The sequence below is a fragment of the Petaurus breviceps genome, unplaced genomic scaffold (assembly GCF_028583685.1).
Source record: "Petaurus breviceps papuanus isolate PSGF00001 unplaced genomic scaffold, PetGlider_PUasm1.0 126, whole genome shotgun sequence".
In the NCBI taxonomy this organism is placed as follows: Eukaryota; Metazoa; Chordata; class Mammalia; order Diprotodontia; family Petauridae; genus Petaurus; species Petaurus breviceps.
This window is the reverse complement of record NW_027185655.1, coordinates 6,913,070-6,936,055: the sequence shown is the minus strand read 5'-3', so window position 1 is coordinate 6,936,055 and position 22,986 is coordinate 6,913,070. Positions and strand designations below refer to the sequence as shown.

The 22,986-nt window shown below is 44.3% G+C and overlaps 1 protein-coding gene across 3 annotated transcripts; it reads left to right on the top strand.

Moving 5' to 3' along the window:
- The first annotated feature begins 816 nt into the window (after positions 1–816).
- NUP54 (nucleoporin 54) lies at positions 817–22,986 on the top strand. 3 transcript variants are annotated; one of them, XM_069092135.1, is made up of 13 exons: positions 817–1,317; positions 1,554–1,715; positions 2,847–2,930; positions 3,042–3,173; positions 5,795–6,021; positions 7,399–7,586; positions 9,475–9,671; positions 16,190–16,244; positions 16,894–16,987; positions 18,880–18,987; positions 20,532–20,651; positions 20,940–21,050; positions 22,130–22,986. In XM_069092135.1, the coding sequence occupies exons 1-13, from the start codon at positions 1,251–1,253 to the stop codon at positions 22,256–22,258; spliced, it is 1,674 nt and encodes a 557-aa protein (XP_068948236.1). In that variant the 5' UTR covers positions 817–1,250; the 3' UTR covers positions 22,259–22,986. The 3 variants fall into 3 exon arrangements, with proteins under 3 accessions (XP_068948236.1, XP_068948231.1, XP_068948221.1); XM_069092130.1 differs by lacking the exon at positions 1,554–1,715 and having other exon boundaries at positions 1,050–1,317; XM_069092120.1 differs by lacking the exons at positions 817–1,317; positions 1,554–1,715 and adding an exon at positions 2,254–2,472.

Below are 22,986 nucleotides of genomic sequence, written 5' to 3'. Positions count from 1 at the left end.
GTACAAGGGACAGAGAAAGAAGAGGCAAGCAGTCCTCAGGAAGCCACAAGGTTGAGTGCTTTTACAGAAAAAAAAAAAGTCTGAGCATATAGATTAAAATGATATTCATCTGCCACCCCTCAAATATTTCTGCTCTAGGGGCACGACAGGCCCAGAACAAGTTTTTTCCCTGACTTTTCTTATGGTAGAAGACGGTCACTCCTGACCTGGCTCCCCCCGCCAAATGCTGGTTACCCCCCAAAATCAAGGAGAAACTGGATAACTGCAGTAGCTGCGGGTGGTGCTGCCCGCCTCGAGGCTCCGTCCTCCAGCCACTCAAGTGATCTTTCCTAAAACTCAGGTCTGATCATGTCCCTCCCCTGCTCAATAACCTGCAGGGGCTCCCTGCGGCCTCTGGGAGCTCCCCCTTCCCCGTCTTCCCGCCCCGTGGCCCTGCCTGCCGGCTGGCCCGCGGACTAGTCCCCGCATCTCCGGGCTCGGGGCACCCCCGCCCAGGGTCTTCCCTCCCGTAGCTGCGCGTCCGCCTCGTCGGCCCCGTTAGACTCCAGGCCGCTCGCGGGCAGGCGCTCAGCACACAGAAGGCGCCTAATGTTTGCGCAATGGCTGATCTGCGCCCTTGGTTGCGGCGATGATTCCCCAGGAGCAGCCAGGCTTCGGGGCCTCGGCCCCACGGAAGTGAACCCCGCCCCCATACGGGGGGGGGGGGGGCCGAGGGAGACGCTTCTACAAGGACCAAATCATAGGCTTTTCAACCCCCAGGGAGGGGGGCGGGGGAAGGGCCTCGGAAGTGACGAGAGGCGGCGTGGGAAGCAGGGGGGAGGGGGCGGGTTCTCTGGCGCTCTCTTTTCCTTTCTTTCACATTCTTTGTTCTCTTCGGAAAAGAGGAGGACGGGAGAACAAAAGGTACGGCCCAAATCCCGAAGACCCTGGGGGTCGGGAGGCTGGGAGAACCGGACGCCAGGCTCCCGAAAGCGGCCCCGGCAGACTGAAGTAACCCTCGAATTCCCCGCCTCTGAGCCCCGCGGCGGAGGGCGTGCGCACGCGCACTACCTTCCCCCGCCGCGGCTCACGGACACTTCCCGTGACGTCACAGAGACGCGCCGCGGCGCGGGCTTCCTGTGAGGTCCCGCCCCTCCCCCCCTCCCGCGGCTCCCGGGAACCCTCCCGCCTCGGTTTCCTACTGCCAGGCCGGACCCTTCCACCGGTTGCACCGAGCGCCCCGTGAGAACCGCCGCGGCCCCGGGAGCGTCATGGCCTTCAACTTCGGGGCTCCCGCGGGCGGCACGGCCACGGCCGCCACCCCCGCCGCGCCCACGGGTGAGTGTGGAGGGCAGGGGGCGGGGGAGATCCGGCGGGGCGGGGGCGGGGTCTTCAGCGAAGGGATCCAGGACCCCCCCAGCGCTGCCCCGACGCCCCCAGGGAGGAAGGGGAGGGGGGCCCGCCTCTTTACCCCCCGCGGTGCGGGTGGCCCGGCCCGGCCGGACTCCGCAATTCTCACTGTGCTCTCTTCTCTTCTTTTCTCTCCTCTCCTCCCCGCGCCCCGCGCCCGTCAGGATTTGGGGGGCTGGACGCCACCGGCTCCTCCAGCACTGGGTTTAATTTTGGGGGTTTCGGCCTAGGCGCCAATCCTGCGGTGAACTTTAATATTGGGAGTTTCGGCGTGTCCACCAGCGCCGCGGCCCCCTTCAGTTTTGGTAACCCTCTGGCCAGCGCAGGTAGAGAGCCCCGCGTCCGTCTCCGTCACCCGGCCCAGCAGGACTCCAACAATGCGCGGCGCGGCGCGGCGCGGCGGGGGGCCCGGGCCGGGGGAGGGGCGCGCCCCGCCCCCATTCTTGGACTCCTGCGGCCGCGCTCACCTCCATCACGCTCGCTGTCCGTCCGCCGCTCATCTGTCTGTCCCGCTCAGAAGCAGCAAATCGGCACCAACGGGGCCGGGGGCCGGGGGGCGCAGGGGGGGGGGGGGGGGCCGGCCGGAGCCGCCTCCAGGGGCCTCTTGGGCTTCTCCGACTCCTCTGTTCAAGCCCAAAGCCCAGCCCGCGGAAGTTTTGTGTTTGATTTGTGCTTCTGAATAGAGCTACGGCTCAGCAAAAACAAATGACAGGGTTTGTTACGGTTATTTTGTAGAATGATTCAATGTTTGTTTAAAAAAAAAAAAAACATTGGCATTTCCATTTTTATTGATTGCGGTCCATGTATTAAATCACTCACATCAATACCATATTTGTAAAATAATTCACTATCCTTTTTTTTTTTTTTTTACCATTGATAAGTATAAATTATAAATTATTCAGCTGCTTTTATACCGTGGCATGTTAAGTGCACCCTCAATTAACGATAAATTGTGCTGTATTGATCGCTTTGTTTGGTACCTTTGGAAATATTTTACTCTGCATAGCAAGATACTACGTTTACTGAAATGCAGGTCTCCAGCCAAGTGTGTCTTACTGAATCTTAAGTCTGGAACCAAACCAAGTGAGTCTAGGTTACATATCTTACTATTTTATGAGATACATGTTAAATTGTAAACATCTGAAATACTGGCAGAATTTTTTTTTTTAATCTTTTTGGACTACTTGGATAGTCAGTGAAGCCTGTGGACCTCTTCTCAGAATGTTGTATGTATGTGTGTATACATGTGTCTCTATATATTTGTATACATATATATATACGTGCACACACATGTATAACGTACGTGAGATTCTTTTATAAAACAGTGCACTGAAATATAGCTGTCGAAACACTTTTATAAAATAAGTTCACAGGCCCCAGGCTAAGAATACTGCCACAATTTATCAGCCAAAGGACGCTAAACCTGATGTTTCCATGTTCTTTCTTGTGACTGCTAGGTACGTTTGGAGGGTTTGGGACGACCACCACCACGGCAGGTTCTGCATTCAGCTTTTCTGCTCCCACTAACACAGGCACAAGTGGTAAGAGCCCACACTGGATAGTTCATTCTAGAACTAAACAGCATTGATACCAGCTAGTTGGGCAACTGCATTTGTCTTAACACTTTTGTAAACCCAATTTTTTCTTCAAAGGACTCTTTGGTGCTACTCAGAACAAAGGTTTTGGATTTGGTTCTACTGGTTTTGGCACAACTGCAGGAACCAGTACTGGTTTGGGAACCGGGCTAGGATTTGGGACATTCAATACACAGCAGACTCAAAATAGTAAGTATAAGAAGTTTGTTTCGTTCCTTAAAAATCCACGTCGGGTACTGTATCCTGGGAAATCAGAATCTGATTCAGAACTATTTGGTCATTTCACATTTTTCATCATTGTACGACCTTTTCTGTCATACAGGCTCAATATAGTCATGTTAGCCACCTTTACCTGGACCTTCCTTATAGTCAGTCAGCTAACCCTTTTATTCCTCCTCAGTTGAATCCCCTTCTCACTGCACATTTCCGAACATTTGCTTCTCTTCCCAATCCTTCCACACCCTCTGATGAGGCCCTTGCCTCTTCCTTGCTGAAGGGTCTCTCTTTCCCCTCCTCTTCACCTCAGAACCCCTGGATGGCATCTTCCTCCTCCTTTCCCCCGTTCTCTGACAAAAGAATGGCCCCTCTCAGCCCAGGCCAGCACCTGTGACCCCCTGCTCCCCTGTCTGTCCTGCAGATTGCCCCTCCATCACCCCTCATCTCTCAGATCTTCAGCCTCTGCTTATCACCTGGGTCCTTCACTGCTTCTCTCAAATGGGCCCAAGTTTCCTCCCTCCTTAGAACTGTTCCTGATGATCTTGTCCTGTCTCTCCTCCCTCAGTCACTCATTCAAAAGGCTGTCTACACGCACTGCTCCTGCTTCTCTCCTTGGAGTCCTCAGGCCTCAGCTCTCAATTAAAACCCTTCTCCTCACAGTTTCCAGTGATCTTTAAGTCACCAGTTCTGACAATCGTTTTTCTGTCCTAGTCTTTTTCCACCTCTCTACAGCATTGGACAGTGTTGACCACACTCCTCCTGGGTGCCAGCCTTTCTAGGGTTTTGTGATGTGACTCTCCTTACTTCATCGAGATTATTTTAAAGGCTTCCTAATTCAATTTGAGTTGCCCCCCTGGACTCCCGCCCTCGGCATTCAAGTCCATCCTAAATACCACTGTCCAAGCAGTTTTCCTGGTACGCAGATCTGACCATATGTCTCCCCTACTCCACCATCCAATGTCTTCCTTTTGCCCCTAGAGGGTAACAGACCTCTGCTTATTTTGAAAACCCACACAAGCTGACCCAAACCCATCTTTCTAGACATCACTCTCCTCTCCCACGCTTCAATCCCTCCAGGCAGGCCTTCTCTGCTCCTCACTCAGGGCCGTGGTGGTGGTCATCTCTTCTTCAGACGTTCTGCTTCCTCACCTGTGCCTCACACAGAGAATCCCCCCTTCTTCCACACTTTATGTATTTATATGGATAATTCCTTTCTTTCTCATTAAAATGTAAACTTCTTGAGAATCCGGATTATTTCATTCTTTGTATTTGTACCCCTAATGCTTAGCACAGCACTTGGCACATGGGTAGCTTCTGAATATGCTTGTAAGTTGCTTGAATTTCTAAATTACCTGTCACAATTTCTCAGTTTTCCCAGTCAATAGCTTTAGGATCACAGAATAGCAGTTTTGAGAGTTGTTCATCCTAAGGCCTCCTTCAGGTGTTTCCTGCTATTTTTGCACCCTCTACATGCCCCAGTAATGAAACTGGATTTCCAAGCTCTACAGAGGAGAAGAATAGTGGTATATTGTCTTTATTTCTTGAAATGATGTGTTTTCAGTTATCATTGTGTTATGGTGTATAATAGGACCTGATATATAGGTTGCTTGGAATTTTTTGCACTGCAATTAATTCGAGCTTTGGCCTACATTTGTCACAGAGGTCTTTCTTTGTTCTGAAGACAGTTAATAGAAATTGAACCCAAAAGACAAATTAAATCTTGCCGATCTATCTCGATGTGAAACATCCTGCCTGGGGTAATACTCCACTCCATCATAATGTGACTTCGTATTAAGTGTTCTTTCCACCCTGTGTCAGATTGTATCCCTTGAAATAATTACATGTGATAAAGTCTGATAGAACAGTCTGGCTGTCGTCTAAGAGCAGCAGGGCTTTATGGAAGTTTCTGTTTGTAACCAAAAGAGATGTATTTGAAAAGGCATTTAATGTAGCGAATCAAGACGGTCTCAGTGTTGTTTGTGGTGCTATTTAAAGGCATTGGCCCAGCCTTTCCATTTCCTTTGGGAGACAGAAGAGACTGTAGTCTGTCTTGCTGTAGATATGCCAATAACTATGACCTTTGTTAACTTCTGCATATATTAAGCTTTAAGCAGAAAACATTATGGAATCTTACATATTTAAAATAAATTTGAGGACAATGAAGCAGAACCCCCTAAAGCATCAGAGTGGAATAACACTGGTTAGCAATAGAGCTTTGGGAACTGGATTTAAGTTGTTTGAGGGGTTTGTGTGATCTATTTCATAACTTCTCTATATTGGAACCAATGGGACTTTGGTCTTAGAATAGCGACGGTAGACATTTGTCCCGCTGTCTCCAGTTTACAAAGTGCTTTCATACATGGTCTGATTGGAACCTCTTTTATAGGCCACAAAACTAAGGCTTAGCAAATTTAAGAGACGTCTCACACAGCTAATAAGGCTCAGAAGCCGGACTTGAATCCAGAGGTTCCTGAGCCCCAGCCCCACTCTCTCCATTCAGCTGAGCATGTTAATGGATGATAGGATAGATGCCATTACAGCTTTTTGTTCTGTGTCTCCCTTGATTCAGGCTAACGTCCCCATCTCTTCCTCAGATTTAGGTGGTCTCTTCAGTCAGCCCACTCAAGCCCCTGTCCAGTCTAACCAGCTGATCAATACAGCAAGTGCTCTTTCTGCCCCAACACTGCTGGGAGATGAGCGAGATGGTATTTTGGCAAAATGGAATCAGCTCCAGGCCTTCTGGGGGACAGGCAAAGGGTACTTCAACAATAACATTCCACCTGTGGAGTTCACCCAGGAAAATCCCTTCTGTAGATTTAAGGTATGAGGCTCGTCTTTTTCAGTGTCAGGCCTGCACAACCTGTAGGGCACGCGGCCCAAGGACATGTCAGGGAAATGCGTTGGCAGGCCACGGGTTGTGCAGGCCTGATGTAGAGCAACTACTTCTTTCTCTGAAGACAAATGCTGCATCTCAGTGTGTGAAACTGAAGTTGTATACCTTTTGTTTAGGGAATCTGAATATCGTATAATAGAATAAGCAGGTAGAATATTTCGATTTAATTATAACCTAGTGCTGAGAGAGAAATTTGTCTTCAGAAATAATATTTTGCTCAAAATGCCTAGCCTGTCTGTTATCCTAACAGACGAGTCCCTGGTTTAAAGTGGACACTCTCATTATTAGAACTGACTTTGCCAAACTTTGGAAAGTTCGTCGCCGTGGTATAGAACTCTGTGTCTCCTTAGTGCACACACACAGAGACTGTGGCTGAGCAGCTGACCAGTCCAGGCTTTCTTCAGATAGCTGGGGCTGTCACAGCACACAGAGCAAGACTGCATGTTGGCACTGGCTGCATTTGGTCAGTGATCTATAGTATGACACTCCGGGGGGAGGCCAGCAACATGTGCCTTGTCCCCACTCAGCTGCTGGGGAGAAAGGCCACTCACCTTGAAGGGAGAGCTGTTCTCCCACATGGGGCACTGCCACTCAGGCACTTCAGCCAGTACAGACCAGAACATGAAGAAACTCAGTCTAAAAGCAGCTGGCTGGTGCCCTGGGCCTGGAGTCGAGACCTGAGTTCAAATCCGGCCTCAGACATGAACTTTGTGGCTCCAGACAAGTTACACCCTCTTTGCCTCAGTTTCCTCATCTGTAAAATGAGCCAGAGAAGGAAATGACAAACCACTCCATATCTTTGCCAAGTAAATCTCAAGTGGGGTCAGAAGAGTTGAACACAACTGAGAGGACTGAACAACAGCAAACATCATCGTCCTGGCTGCAGTAGAACCAGAGATGGGTTTGTGCTGTGGCCACACAACTGTCCCAGAGAGCGCTTTGGGAATTGGGGGGGAGGGGGCGGCATTTGAAATGAGAGAATGTTTGTGAAGGGTTCAGTGTGGTCCATGGAGTGCAGTCAGCACTTAACACCTGCCCATTCTTCCTGCCCGGGACAGGGGAGCATCATACTGGGTAGGTTGTTATGGAGACAGAGGAGAGATTTAGGGAAAAGTGTTCTAGGAATATCTGAGGCAGTTTTAAGGGGAGGAAATTGAGCTAAACATCTTATATTTTTACATCAAAATCACATGTTAATTTTTTGAAATTCTATTATTCCCATTTTAAAGATAGAGAAATGGGTGACTGGCTTGAGATCCGTGGTTTATCTTTACAATCACAATTTTCTGTGCTGTCTTTCCACAGGCAGTGGGTTATAGCTGCATGCCCAACAATAAGGATGAAGATGGCCTGGTGGTTTTAATCTTCAATAGGAAGGAAGCAGACATCCGAAGCCAGCAACAACAGCTAATAGAATCAGTCCATAAAATTTTGGGAGGAAATCAGACCCTTACTGTCAACATAGAAGGTGTGAAAACATTGCCAGACGACCAGTACGTATGCATTAAGGTTTCTGTACGTTTTTGTCTTGGGGTTCGGACACACTCAGTGATAATTAATCCTCATTCTATTTCATACACGTTGTTCCCCTGCCTCATACACTGTTTCCTTCCTGAAACATAGTAAAAATCACAGAATATTTTGTCTTTGTTTCAGCATTTATTCACTGTTTATGGAATGCTTACATTTATTTTTCTCTTAGTTTTGAATTTCTTGCTTAATACTGATGATCTTAGGTTGCATTTAGTTAACTATCCACTTAGAAAAGTAAACATTCAGCGTGTTATTGTGTACATTGAGTGTTATAAAATTTTGTAAAGTTTCAGGAGCTGGAATTGTGCATTGCTCCTGTATGTAATCATAATAAGTAATAGCTGATATTAATGCTTTAAAATTAACTGAAATTTCATGTGAGCCTTACCACAGCTCATTTTCATTGTATAGAGGAGCAAACAGAAGTGTCTCGTTTAGGGTGTCAGGGGAGAGTTGAGCCAGGTGGACCTGATTCTAAATAGGCATTCTTCTGCAGTTTAATTTCTTAATAAGAAATTAATTTGAAGATTTTTTTTTTAATGAATTGTTCCCAAGAAGAAATAATAAGCTTAAATGGTCACGTAAAAAACTTTGTTAAATTGACTTCTTTTTTTTTTTTTTTGCCTTTTGGAGGGCAATTGGGGTTAAGTAACTTGCCCAAGGTTACACGGCTAGTTTTTGTGACGTTAAATCATTTTCCATTTAGCAAATAGAAGTTGACTTCCCCTTACAGAGAGCTGTCTGAGGTGCTAGAAGAGGAATGATGTTTACACAAAGCACCCTTCAGTCTTCTTGGGTCTTGGAGGGACATCAGAGATACACCCAGTTAACTAGATGTTGTAATAAGTACATTAGAAAGCAACAAAGCTCTGTTAGGTTGAGGAGGTCCTTTTTAATGGGGGGTGGTGAGAGGTTTCTAGGAGGGAGAGACCATTTGATTTGCATTTTAAAGGATGGGTAAGGAGGATAGGGAAGGAAAGGAAAGAAAGCATATTTGTCTGGAGTAAGATGAAATCAGACTGAGAGGAATAGGTGTGGTGGCACTTTGTGAAGGGCCTTGGATACCAGGCAGACAAGCTTAAATTTTATTTGATCCGTCATTAAAGAGCAAAATGTGATCAGATTTGTGGACAGAGGAAGATGATAGTGTGTTAGGCTTAACCCAGGCAAGCTGGAATGACCATTCATTGTGATTGGTTTTGAGTAGTTGGCTGTGTAAATGACCTGGTTCAGCCATCCGGATTGGCCTTTTCTTTGGTCCTCTCACAATGCATTCCCTCTCCCATCTCCACACTTTTGCACTGGCAATCCTTCATGCCTCCTCACCTCTGCCTTATAGCTTTTCCTCTCTTCAGTTGAGATTCAGCTAAAATCTTGCCTTCTACATGAAGCCTCTCTTGTTTGTCTCTAGTTGTTTAGTGCTTTTCCTTTAATTAACTTTATTTATGTTTCTTCTATACTTACATGTACTTGTCACCTCATTCAAATGTAAGTTCCTTGAGTAGAGATTGTTTCCTTCTTTATACTTGTATTTCCCACTCTTGTGATTTAGTGGGTGCTTACTTAATCATTATTGATTGATTATGAAACTCTTAAAAGTTGGAGGGTTTTAATAAAGGACTTTTCATACCATTCATAAAATTTCAAAAGTAACTTTAAATCATTTTGATACCACAGTGGAAAGTTAAAGTTTCTTATTTAAGGTTTAAAAAAAGCCTTATGTTTGCCACAGCTGTCATTTCTGTCATTCTGATACATACGTATCCTTTTCTAAAATCAGATATTTGCATTTATATCTGTTTCTGGAAGATGTCAGTGTGATATCTTATTCTCTGAATTTTTTTTCAGGACAGAAGTTGTCATATACGTTGTTGAACGTTCTCCAAATGGCACATCAAGACGAGTTCCAGCTACAACATTATATGCGCATTTTGAACAAGCAAATATAAAAACTTCATTACAGCAGCTTGGAGTTACCCTCTCTATGACCAGAACGGAACTCTCCCCCGCACAGATCAAGCAGCTTCTACAGAACCCTCCTGCTGGTATGTACTGTAGGCACAGATTTGATCACATTACGGACCTAACAAGAGGGTCTGCACACGTGTTTTTCTGCAGAAATGCTAAAGATCACCTGTGACATTTTTTTCTCAGCACAAGGTTTTTGGGGGATGTTAAAAAACTCAGACTATTTTGTCCATTACAGTGTTTAATGTTTCTGAGTTTGATCAAGAAATTTAAAGGGTTGACATTTATTTTGCTGTCTCAGTTACACAAAATTGACATATAAAAAAAACTAATTGATAACCATTAACTAAGTAGTTTGTATTATTTAGTGTTACTAAAGTTTATAATAAAAGTTAAAAACAACAGAAATGGGTATTTTCTGCCACACACATTGAAGCATTCTTTTAATAAACAGTCATAGAAGCACAAATGCCTACTATGTATTAGCAAGCGTTGTGTTAAGTCTTCGTGTGGTTACAGAGATGCCCAAGACACAGTACTTGCCCATAAGGGCTTATAGTCTTGGGGAAGCATGGGAATAAGGGGCAGTCTGCAGAGAGTAAGATATGTTCACAAATCAATATAAAAGTAGAAGGTAAAAGTACACAGGAAAGTGTCAAGAAAAGCTAAAAGGGGTTGGAAGATCATTTCTGACTGGGAATATCACGGAGGAGGCGGCATTCCCTGTGAGCTGACAGAATTTGAGAAAGGGCTGTGACACATTTGAGGTGGGTGAAATATTGTGAAGGCGGGGGGTCAGGGTGTCTGAGTAAAGCCGTTTGGGCTGAGTCATTGGGTGAATAAAGGAAGTGGTGTGATAGAGGTCTGAAAAGGTAGGTTGAACTCAGTTTATACAGAGAGTCTGAAAATCCAAGCTAAAAGCTGAATGTTATTCAGTAGGCAGCTGGAAGCCATTGAAGGTCTTTTGGATGTCAGAATGATATGTCTGTAGCTGTGTGATAGAAAAATGATTCTGGCGGTGGTGTGGGCATAAAGGAAGAAGGGGACCAGTGAGGGTCTTGCAGGTAATTCAGGCTGTTAGGAACAAGGATTGGTGGCTGTGGGGGATAATCAGAAGGCAGAGACAGATATGAACGACTACAGAATTAATGTACCATTAATAAATGATCATGTAAATGGCTCCAAGGTTTCGAACCCAGATGCCGTGAACAGAAACAGAACTTGAGGAAGGGGAGAAAGGATGGTAGGTTCAGTTCTAGAGCCGTGAACTTGAACACAACTGAAGCCAAAGGGAGTGTTGAGGAGTTGCTGGTGAGCTGTGTCAGCTGTCAAATGCTGGGAACAAGTTAGAGGGGGTGAAGGTAGGAAGAAACATGGATGTGGTGACTGTTGGTTACTTTCTGAAATAACGAAATGTAGCAGCAAGCACCCCAAGCGCGTCCTCAGGGTTTGCTGCCCATACAGGTTCTTGGATCTGCTTTGTTAAAGGAAAGCAACTCAAAATGGGTTAACAAGCTTACTTTAATCAGTCAGACATATATCGTTTACCTTGTTCAGGAGAAAAAGGTCAGCACTCCAAACTTCAAAATATATAGACAGAATTATCAAGACATTAACAGATCAAGTAGACAGCTTTCCAAAGTGTCCAACCATTACATCCATACCCAGTCAACATCTGGGTTTCCACATCTGGGTTTTTCAAAGCCGGGGGACTCTCAACAACGGCTTCCCAGAATTCAGATCAAATCACAGAACACTTCTCAAAGTGAGTCCCAAAACAAAGCTACACATCAGGGCTTATATAGCCTTCTCCTGGCTCAGAGAATGTAACAACCTTATTGACCCACTGGCCAATCAAAAAGTATCTACTGAAAAACAAGCCTCCCTCCCCAGGCTTCAGGTGCACTTTAGCCTAGGGGCAGGGAAGATCTTCCAAATTTGCATTCACATTACACGAAATGATGTGAATCACAAAGGCGGGAGGGTGGTGAGAGAGGGAGAGGGGGATGGATACTGAGACATCTTTGTAGGGAGAGCCAGTGACGAGGAGAGAGAGGATGACGTGAGGGAGGATGGGAACGAACGGAGCAGGGCTCTGGAGAGTGTGAAAGGGGGTGAAGTCGAGAGCTTGGGTCTGCCTGTCCTCCTTCCCCTTGTTCCTCCCGGGTCTTCCTGTCATTCATGGAGTGAAAAGAATATTATCTTTCTGTTGACATCAGCAAACCAGAGTCTGTCTAGGGGAGGGCAGTCAGCACTGAGAAGGAAATTTACCGTGTTTGGTTGAAGGAACTTGTAATGTTTCTCCTGGAGAGAGGATGTAGGAAATGAGAGTGAGGAGATCTCTTGATCCTTAAATAGATGTGTGGTTGCAGGTTCAAGACTTGTCTCCACATTGCAGATCACAGCCCATCAATCCCTATCGATCCTATGTGAACCTAGTCCCTGGCCTCCCACACATTAACCACAGAGGGATCCATCCAATAAGCTGGAGATTTTCCTCGCTTTCTCCTGACATTTGAGGCTCCAGTGGAACACTTTGGATGGACACCTATCATCCATCGGTCTGTCCACACGACTAGCCCATCTTGTATTTCTGCTAGACATTTCTGTGATGACTCACTCTTATATTCTTGTTCTTTGGAGTTCTTCTTTGCATATATGGTGCATCTTGGTCACACCCACCATGTGCTTTTCCATTGCCCTTTGTGATAAATCCTTTTTGATTTTTTGGAAACAGTTGTATTCCATGCCTTATTTCCATATAGTAATCAATACCAGTAAACTATTAGTATTAAAAAGATAGGCTTGTACTTTCATAGGAAGCTTGAGGTCAAATCAAGGAGCTTTACAATTTCCTGAAGACAGCCCATCTTTCTTTCTTTCTAGGCTAGAACTTTGTCCCAGACGAATATAGAGTCAGAGGGTTAGAATTGAGTCGGAGGCATTTAGAGTTAGACTCTGACACTCTATAGGGTGTCCATCCAAATGCATGTTGAAATCTGGACAGTGGATGTTCTTCATCCACTTGGTCTTTCCTGTGTGGATGGTTAGACATATTCCTTTGATTAAAAATCATGCTGAGGGCCCTGCAGTGATCTGAAGCTTTATGCAGTCAGTACAATATCAGAGAAGAGGAGCATATGGATGACCTCATGATCCACAGGGAATCCTTTTTCATCTTGCCCTCTGCTGGATCTCTTCTATCCCATTGTGCAAATAATTCTGGCGGCATACATCTCCCTGTTTTACCCCTTTGTGTCTGACTCTTTGTGACCCCTTTTGGGGTCTTCTTGGCAAAGTTAGTGGAGGGGCTTGCCATTTCTTTCTATAACTTATTTTGCAGATGAGGAAACTGAGGCAAACAGGGTGAAGTGACTTACCGAGGACCACACAGCTAGTAAGTGTCTGAGGCCAGATTTGAACTCAGATCTTGACTCCAGGCCAGCTCTATCGACCGGGCCCCCTAGTTGCCTCTTGTTGTTTATCCCTCACCTGATGTTATTATCAGGGTTGCTGAACAGGATTATTTCTATTGATCTTGAGCTCTTTCTTCAAATATTTGGATGCTGTTATGTAGAAGAAAGATGAGAGTTATTCTCCTTGGCCCCAGAGGATAGAAATGGGACTGATGGTTAGAAGCTATATTTGATGAATTTTCATTTAAAATAAGAGAAAATAATTAGAGCTATCCACAAAAATTGGTGGACTTATTCCAGAGAGATTCCATTATCAGTCTCTGGAGGTATTTTATCCCGAGATGAATGATTTACTCGTCAGGGATTCTGTAGACAGATTTTGTGCTTCAGGTAAAAGGTTGGATGAGAGGATCTCTGAAGTCCCTTCCAACTCCAGGGAAGCATCAGCTAGAGCCAGGCCAAGATATCTTTGTGCCCGAGGCAAGAGAACCATTCTTTGAAGGCTAACCACACTCTGAGGCAGTATGTGGCCTCTGTGCTAGGGAGAGTGGAATTTTCTGGAATTAATAGTGTGTATTTGCTTGTATCTGATTACTTGCTGTCTTGGGGAGGGAGGGGGTGGGAACGGAGGAAGGGAGAAAAATTTGGAACTCAAAATCTTAGAAAAAATGAATGTTGGGGGCAGCTAGGTGGCACTGTGAATATGAGCACCGACCCTGGAATCAGGAGGACCCGAGTTCAAATCTAGCCTCAGACACGTAACACTAGCTGTGTGACCTTGGGCAAGTCACTTAATCCCAATTGCCTTGCATTCTCCCCTCCAAAAAGCAAAAAAAAAGAAAAAAAGGAATGTTAAAAATTATATTTATATGTAATTGGGGGAAAAAAAAAGAAAATGTTTACCAAAAAAATGTTTATTTGTAGAGAAAAATTAAATTGAACGCTTTTTTGTGTTCCCATCTCGTGTGCCCCTTCCTACCTACCTTGCCCAGCTATAGTTCTTTGACCTGAGTAACCTCGAAGAGGAAATGCTTTACTCTATAATTAGTTATAGATTTGACATTTTTAAGATTGTTTCATCACTTGCCTGCTTTACCTTCCCTAAATTTATTCTGCTAAACTCTGGTTGCTAATGTTTTACCCCCAAACTTAGAACTGCTACAGAAATAGTAAAACTCTTCTGCCATTTTGAATTCTTATGCATCATGTTGTGTTGTGAATTTTGTGGTGAATTATGAATTTTAACAACTTCCTAGTGATCCTGAAAAATAAAAAATGCCTTTTATAATTTTGCTTTATTTTCCCATTATGCTTTAAAAAAATACATCACCATATTTATCTCCATTGTATAATTATGATCCATTGACAGATATGAAATTTATTTAGTTATATATTTGGACAAAATTCTTTTTTTTTTTTTAATTTTTTTTATCTATTAATTTGTTTCCTTTTAGTTTACAGGATTCAATTCCACAATTCCTTGAATTTCACATTTTGTCCCCTTCCCTCCTCTCCCCCCCATGGCGGCTTATAGTCAAGTATAGGATCTGTAAATACTTTCACATTATACATTGGTCAGGTTATAAGGACGGATTGTACCAGCTGGAATGAAAAATGGTAAAGAGGACATAGAACCAAATAAGAGAACGAAAAATATCAGGTATTTTGCTTCCACCTGGATATAAACTTAGTTCTTTCTAGTTCTTTCTCTGGATGCACATTTTTCTCTCCATCATGCGTCTTTTGGGATTGACTTATATCACTGCATTACTGAGAAGAGTCCAGTCTATCAAAGTTGGTCATCACACATACGTTGTGTCTGCAATGGTGTACAAATTTCTCCTGGTTCTGCTCTTCTCACTCAGTATCAGTTCTTTTAATCCTCTCCAGGTAAATATGAAGACTGCCTGCTCCTCGTTTCTTATAGCACAATAGTATTCCATAACATGCATATACCACAACTTGTTCAGCCATTCCCCAATTGATGGGCACCCCCTTAATTTCCAATTCTTTGCCACCACAAAAAGAGCTGCTATAAACATTTTTGTACATATGGGTCTTTCTCCCATTTCTATGATCTCTTTGGGATATAGCCCTAGGAGTGGTATTGCTGGATCAAAGGGTATGAAAGTATTTATAACCTTTTGGGCATACTTCCAGATTGCTCTCCAGAAAGGCTGGATCAGTTTACAACTCCACCAACAATGCATTAGTGTTCCAGTTTGCCCACATCCTCTCTAGCATTTGTCATTTTCCTGTTTTGTCATCTTAGCCAATCTGACTGGTGAGACGTGGTACCTCAGAGTTGTTTTGATTTGCATTTCTCTAATCAATAGTGAATTAGAGCATTTCTTCATGTGCTTATAGATAGCTTTAATTTCTTTCTCTGAAAACTGCCTGTTCATATCCTTTGACCATTTATCAGTTGGGGAATGACTTGTATTCTTATAAATTTGACTCAGTTCTCTGTATATTTTAGAAATGAGTCCTTTGTCAGAGACATAGGTTGTAAAGATTCTTTCCCAATTTCCCACCTCCCTCTTAATCTTGGTTACATTGGCTTTGTTTGTACAGAAACTTTTCAATTTCATGTAGTCAAAATTATCCATTTTACATTTTATAATGTTCTCTAATTCTTATTTAGTCATAAAGTCTTTCCCTCTCCACAAGTCTGATAGGTAAACTATTCCTTGTTTTATGAGACTGCTTACAGTATCAACCTTTATACCTAGATCATGAACCCATCTAGACTTGATTTTGGTATATGGTCTATGGTCTATTGATATTGGTATATGGTCTGTTGGTATATGGTCCATTATAGATAATGGTCTATGCCCAGTTTCTGCCATACTATATTCCAGTTTTCCCAGCAGTTTTTGTCAAATAGTGTAGTGAGTTCTTATGCCAAAAACCAGGGTGTGGAGGTTTATCAAACAATACATTACTATAGTCATTGGCTTCTGAATCTCGTGTGCCTAATCTATTCCATTGATCCACTCCTCTATTCCTCAGCCAGTACCAAGTAGTTTTGATGACTGCTGCTTTATAGTACAGATTAAAATCTGGCAAAGCTAGTTGGACAAAATTCTAACAGGCTTATCTTATATTTAATATACTGGTCAGAAATAATGGATTCAGAAAGATTTATCTTTTTTTTTACCTTTTTCATTCTATGGTAGGTGTTGATCCAATTATCTGGGAACAGGCCAAAGTGGATAACCCGGATTCTGAAAAGTAAGTCTTTCTTGATGTAGTAATTAATTTGACAGTATTAATAGTGCTTGCTATTTATGGGCAGGATAGAGACCAAGAACGTGTTAATGAATGGAATTTATTTTCAGTGGGGTTGGTCAAATTTATTCTCATGAACGTTTGATTTTTGGAGCTCAGGAGGCAATCTGGTATAGTGGGAAAGTTTGGGACTTGGAGTTAAGGAATCCAGGCACTAGTCCCAGAGCTTCCACTGGCTAATGGTGTGACCTTGGGGAAGTAAAATGGAGTTGGACCAAGGTCCCTGCCCTCTGAAATTCTTGTGTTCTAACAAAGTCAGCATGGTGTAATGGTCAGAGTTGGCTTTGGAGTCTGGGAGACCCACCTCTGACACATGATAGTAAGCATGCTTAGGCAAGGCCTCTCAGTGCCCCAGGGAGCTTCACTGTCTAGAAAGGTTGTTGATTGTGGTTGGTAAAGGGATTGTCTTCAGCAGAGGTGCCCCAGAGCAGTGAAACCACAGATACCAATCAGCGCCTTTCAAAGCTCCAAGTGAAAAAAGCAGGTTTATTAGCCATGAGATTTTGATGGTAAATATGTTACCTAGTAAAGACTTTCACAGTCTTGGTCATTGATAAGTGTCTGTGGGAAATTCAACACCTCCTTTCTGTAGGCTAATTCCTGTGCCAATGGTGGGTTTCAAAGAACTTCTCCGAAGACTGAAGGTCCAGGATCAGATGACGAAGCAGCATCAGACCAGATTAGATGTAAGCATTTAGGTTTTCATCCCCTGGGACTGGGAGTGGTACCATAAAGTAGTAGAGAAATGCCCCACCTTGTCTTGGTGAGGCTGAAAGTCTAAGGAAGACCATATGAAGATCAATGAGTAGCTCTTTGTTACTTCCTTTGTGGCACACAGGCATGAAATTATCAAATTATTTTATTAAAATAATTACCAAATTATTTAAACAGATTAAATTGGTATTTCTTTGACTGGCATGGAAATGCTTTACACTATGAAACAGCTGGATATGTGATCCTGTAAATGCCAGCTGTTGTAACAATGGAAGCAGCTTAATTAGTTGGGTCGCTCCTAATTCTAGCAAGAGAATGCATGCTTCATCATGAAACTCCAGCAAACAACAATTGTTACTTTGTACTTTCTATAGTGTTACTTGGGATGGGATTGTTGATGAGTGGATATATTATGATAGGATTAGTGGAGAACAAGGAAAATTTTAAAAATAATTTTTAATGTTTAAATCTGCTTCAGAATATTTTACTTCGCTTATATAATAGAATCATGGAGACTCAGATGAAACAGACTTTCGGGGCTCATCTGACCCAGTGTCCCATTGAGCAAAGGAGTCCTCTCTCTGCTAACAGTCACCTAGGGGCTGCTCAGAATGTAATGGGGAGGTCTTTGCTTCACTGAGGAGCCTGTGTCGTTGTGGGACAGATGTGTCAGAGGTCTTTATAGTGAACAATGCATTATCTGCCTCCCTGTAGCTTCATTTTATTGATGTTTTAAAAACCTTTCACATTACATTCATTTCCAGGTATAGCCCTTCTTCCTCCTCTGCCCAAGGAGCCTTTCCTTGTAACAAGGACAGGACATAAAGTTCACCCAGGCAGTGCCGTCTGCAGGATTTTACCTGAGGTCCCTACCTCATCACTGACATGTCCGTGGGCCACACTCGGCCCCTAGAATGATAAGGTGTTCTCTCCGTTCCCGTGGTTGTTGTTGGGTGTGTTGTTTCCTGCTTTTGCCTACTTGGATCACAGTAGCTCAGGCCTGTCTTCCTGTGTTTCTCTGAATTCTTCCTCTGCTCCCTAGTTGTGCAGTAACTCACCAGAATCTGTTGAGTGCTCATCAGTGGGCATTTAAGTTTGCTGCTACCACCAGAAGTACTCATATAAAAATGTTGGTACATGTGGGACTTTTCTCCTGCACATAGACCTCTGGTGTCAAATTCTAATTGCTTTTTTAAAGCACGTTTTCCAGAATGGTGGCCCCAGTTCATGGTTCTACCAGCAGTATATTAAGATGCTTGTTGAAGACAATTGTTTCTGTCCATGGACTCAGGTTGATAGTAGGGAGGGTGCCTTCCATCTGCATCTTGGCCCCCCCTTGGAGGCTGCAAGGTCATCTTCCCCTCTCCCAAGGCTGTTGTTGTTAATGTGGCATTCAGTGGGCCTGCCACAGGCCTCTGGCAAGAAGGATGACTCTGCTTCTGGTCTGTCTCAAGCATGATAACTTACAAAGTCAGTTCCTGAGTTTCTAATTTGGTGTGATTTTGGATTTCCTAACAAAGATTAAGAAAACTTAAAGGGTGAAAAGAAAGTTCTGCAAAACCGATCCGCATAGTTCTGAGAGCACCTTTAAACAAAATCCCCTTCACAGCACCACCCTGGGGGAGGGCAGTGCACTGCACGGGTCATTATAATGGACAATGGTATGGTTCTGTAGGAATGAGCGAGCCTTCTCTGCCCATTTGATGCGCCCGTCTCCACAGAACCTCCTGAACCTCAGCTATCTCACTTGGTAGACTTGTCGCACTTTGGTGTCTGATGAATTGTGGCGTCAGCGCTGCTGTGGTTCTGACAGTTTAAAAGTGAATCAAAGTTCCATTGTAATCACTGTGCTTTTTGTTCATAGATTATATCTGAAGACATCAGTGAGCTACAGAAGAATCAGACGACCACTCTGGCTAAAATCGCACAGTACAAGAGGAAACTCATGGAGCTTTCCCATAGGACCTTGCAGGTAGTGACAAGAAGCTGCTGTCGGGGCTGCTCCAACCCGGTTATCTGATTAAGGCTGCTCTAGCGCCCTCTTCCTGTAGGGCCCATTTGAGTCTATAAAAAAGGGAAGACTCGTGCCCTCTGTCCACGGCATAGCCGCCTGTCACCAGGAGTGGACGGTGATGGTGGCAGCTGCTCGAGCTCCGCTCCTTTCATTTCCCTTTGCTAACTCTTCTAATCTTGTGGTCTTTCTCTTACTCTTACTTGTTAAATTCTCCTTTGCTTTTGTCTTAGAAACCCAGCCCCTGGCAGAGGACATTCTTAGTCTTTCTGGTGTCTTAGGCCACTACCAGGTACTCAGTAAGTGCCATCTGAACGTTGGCTTCCCTGTTATTGTTGTTGTGGGATCTCAGGGGTCAGATCAGAGCCTTGAGACCAGAGAGGTGGCGGTCAGCCGTCACCCAGCAGAGAGTAGAATGGTGATCTAAACTCAGCATTGAATGGTGCATCATTTCTTATTCTTGTTGCTGTAAAGCAGTGAAGACTAACATGAACTTCTGAAAAATCTAAATGTTAGGATATTGAAATTGGGATCACCCCTTAAAGCTTGAAGGCAGTTTTAGGACAAATTAAAATTCCTGCTTCACACAGGAGGCAGCTATTGTAAGTTGATGTTTGTAGACTTTTATTATATGGAGCACACATATTTATCAGCCTGAGAGATAAAATGTCCACATGCACACAGCCACATTAGCTGCGGCATGAGGAAGTGGTTAGGGTGCTAGACTTGAGATCGTGAAGAGCAGAGTTCAGATTCAGCCTTCGACACTGGGCAGGGAAGTCACTCTAACTTCTCTCAGACTCAGTTTCCTCTGTTATAAAGTAGGGATCATAATCCCCACCTCCCCACACTGCAGGGCTATGTATAAGTGTGCGTTCTGCAGATCCTGCCTCTGCCACCAATTGGGACCTTGGGAAAATCACTTTGCCTCTCTGGGTCCAGAGGTTTCTCATCAGCCAAAGCAGGGTTGTCTTGGGAGCCTGTTCAGTCCCTTGGGCTTAAATCTAGGATTCTGTGAATTAGACCAAGTCACCAATAAATCAGAAATGAGGTCTGAGGGAGTTGGGACCTTTAGAGCTTGATCTGGTCCACTGCAGCGAGCTTTCAGGGCCCCAGCCAGGAATTAACACTAATCTGGATTAAACCATTGCCCTAAACCAGCTGGACATTTGTGTACCTGTGTTGAATAGGATATTAACTTATTCAGGTGTGACAAGTTTTCCAAATATTCAGGGTTAATTCAAATTTTGATTTAAGTTAAGCTGAATTGGATTTGAGATAGCCCAACATTAAAACTGCTTTTATTTTTCAAGTTTCATTAATGCCTTTGGTTTTTATGTGAGTTGTTTTCACATATGCTCCTCTCCCACCCCTGCCCATCCCAGTGCATTTTCTGGTAGTAAAGGAAAAGGACAAATTGGAAGCTGCTTCAGTTTAACACAGAAGTAAAATTCTTTGGGAGGTAGTGGAGGAGGAAGAAACCTCACGTGCCCCTCTTGTTGCAGGTCTTGATCAAGCAGGAGATCCAGAGGAAGAGTGGTTACGCCATCCAGGCTGATGAAGAACAGCTGCGGGTGCAGCTGGATACAATTCAGTGTGAACTGAACGCACCCACACAATTCAAGGTAAGCATGTCCCGGCTGTGCTTGGGTGACAGGCGGGGACAGGACCGGGAAAAGTGGTAGGCAGCTTCGGAGAACTTCCCTGATGGAAATAAACATTGGCTGAAGTACAGACACTCCAGAAGCTAGAATGTTTAAATCCATGCCGTTTTTCAGCAGCTAAAGAGATTTTCATTCCCCTCAAAGGTCCCCCCTTTGAGGAGTGCAGCCCATGCTTGCCCCCAGCATCACTAACATGTTGTGTGGGCCAGATGGAGTGTGGACGGTCACTCTGTGCCATCTCGTTCTTAGGGTCGGCTGAATGAGCTGATGTCCCAGATCAGGATGCAGAATCACTTTGGAGCTGTCAAGTCTGAAGAACGCTATTATGTAGATGCAGATCTTCTGCGGGAAATCAAGCAGGTAAATGTGGCTCTTTATAGGGGTGGACGACAGCGTGATTGCCATGAACATGGTTGTGGGCCTCATCAGCTGAGTTCTCTTGCTGTTCCCATGAGGATAGTACACGTTGTCTCGCTTCCCTTTTTTCCCTCCACTATTGTGTCTGAAGTTTATTTTATAGGTAAGGGCAAAAAAAAAATCTTATAGAGAAGCTAGGTAGCCTGGTAGATAGAGTGCCAGGCCTGGGGTCGGGAAGACCTGAGTTCAGATTCTGCCTCAGCCACTTACTAGCTGTGTGACCCTGGGCAAGTCACCTCACTCTTTGCCTCAGTTTCCTCATCTGTAAAATGAGCTGAAGGAAATGGCAAACCCCACCAGTGTCTCTGCCACAAAAACCCCAAATAAAGAGTTGGAGATAGCTGAAAAATAACTAAACAATAACAGAAAACTTTATCTCATGTTCTTTGTGGGGAATTTGGATTCGAGGTCCTCAGGGTCAGAGGTATCAAACCTGTGGGCCACAAGCCCCCCACTCAGCCTGAACCAGATTAGAATGTCATTGGGAAACGTGTTAACAAAACTGATGCACGGATGATGGCCGTCTGTGGTTTTCTCAGTCCCTCCTGCGTCCGACACCCTGAGCCGCGTGTCTGAGTGATCTCCCTTCTCTGGGGGCGTCAGCAGAATATCGCGTGCTGCGGGTGATGGAGTTTTCGGAGGTCAGCGTCCTCTGTCACTCTTTTGGATGGCTCCTCCCTATAGTTCCATCAGAGCAGCAGGTGAGAAAGACTCAGAAAGGAGCAGTCTTCTGTTGGTCAGCATTTCTTGTTGGTATCTCTGCCACAGAAGGCTGTAAAGTGCCGTGTGCCAAGGAAACTGTTGAGTCCGGGGCCAGATCATGTGTTACCACTCTTGGCATCAGTGAGAGGCCAGAAGACCCCTGACATGGGCTACTGGCTGTGTAGCTTGGGCCAGTCAGAGCCTCTCGGGGCCTCCATCTGTCTTGGTCTAATATTTCTTTAGCCGTAGGAGATGAATGTGATGCCATTGCTTGTCTAGACAGAAATGACCCTGTGCCTTCTCTTCCTTAACCATTCCAGCACTTGAAACAGCAGCAGGAAGGCCTCAGCCACTTGATCAGCATCATCAAAGACGACCTGGAGGACATCAAACTGATTGAGCACGGACTGGACGAGAACGTCCACATCAGAGGGGGCGTCTTCAGTTGACGGTGCCGACCTTCTGTCTGTTGAGTTGGTGGGATGTGTTGGAGGATCTGTTGCTGTTTCAGATCCCCCCCCAAGACTGAAACTGGCTCCGTAAAAAAGCCCTGCCCTCGCTTGGTTTCTGAGAAAGTTACTGACAAATTAGTGTTTATAAATTTTGAAATAGCGTAGCATCTCACAGCTTTTCAAACGACCTTTGAAAGGTTGTACCTAAAAAAAATGTTTACTTTAAAATGAAGAAAGGTTCCTAATTACCAATGAGATGTGTACTATTGTACATTTTTACAACAGCATTGTGAAAAATCAGTGTTTAAAGATTATTCTCCATTGAGCCTTTAATGCTTTTTCACAGCCAATAAAAATAAGGAAACAAGTGAGTTTTGCGATACAGAATAAATACCTGAAGGATAACCAGGCTGTTGCAAATCTGTACGTTGTAGAGTATGTGTATGTCAGTCAGTTTTCCTGTTTGTGTATGCCATCTTTGGGAAGAGTAGAGGAAGATTCAGAGTCCTTAGTCATGGATGTTTTCTTCCGGGGACTACAAGGGTTTGAAAGCTATTTTTATATGGTTTTACTTATTTGCAAAATGAGCCCAACCCCTTAGGAAATGACAAGAAGTGTTTGTCTGTTTGACAACATCGTCCTTTATTTTTTTTTCCTTTTTATTTCTGTAAAAGATGGAAACTTCTTTAAATAAATTCTTCCTTTGTGATAACTTTTATATAATA

Excerpts from the sequence above, each read along its gene's own strand:
- NUP54 (XM_069092135.1), top strand. The coding sequence starts at position 1,251 with ATGGCCTTCAACTTCGGGGCTCCCGCGGGCGGCACGGCCACGGCCGCC. Across the intron at positions 16,988-18,879 it reads AGCATCAGACCAGATTAGAT|ATTATATCTGAAGACATCAG; the intron begins GTAAGCATTTAG and ends TTTTGTTCATAG. Across the intron at positions 21,051-22,129 it reads TTCTGCGGGAAATCAAGCAG|CACTTGAAACAGCAGCAGGA; the intron begins GTAAATGTGGCT and ends TAACCATTCCAG.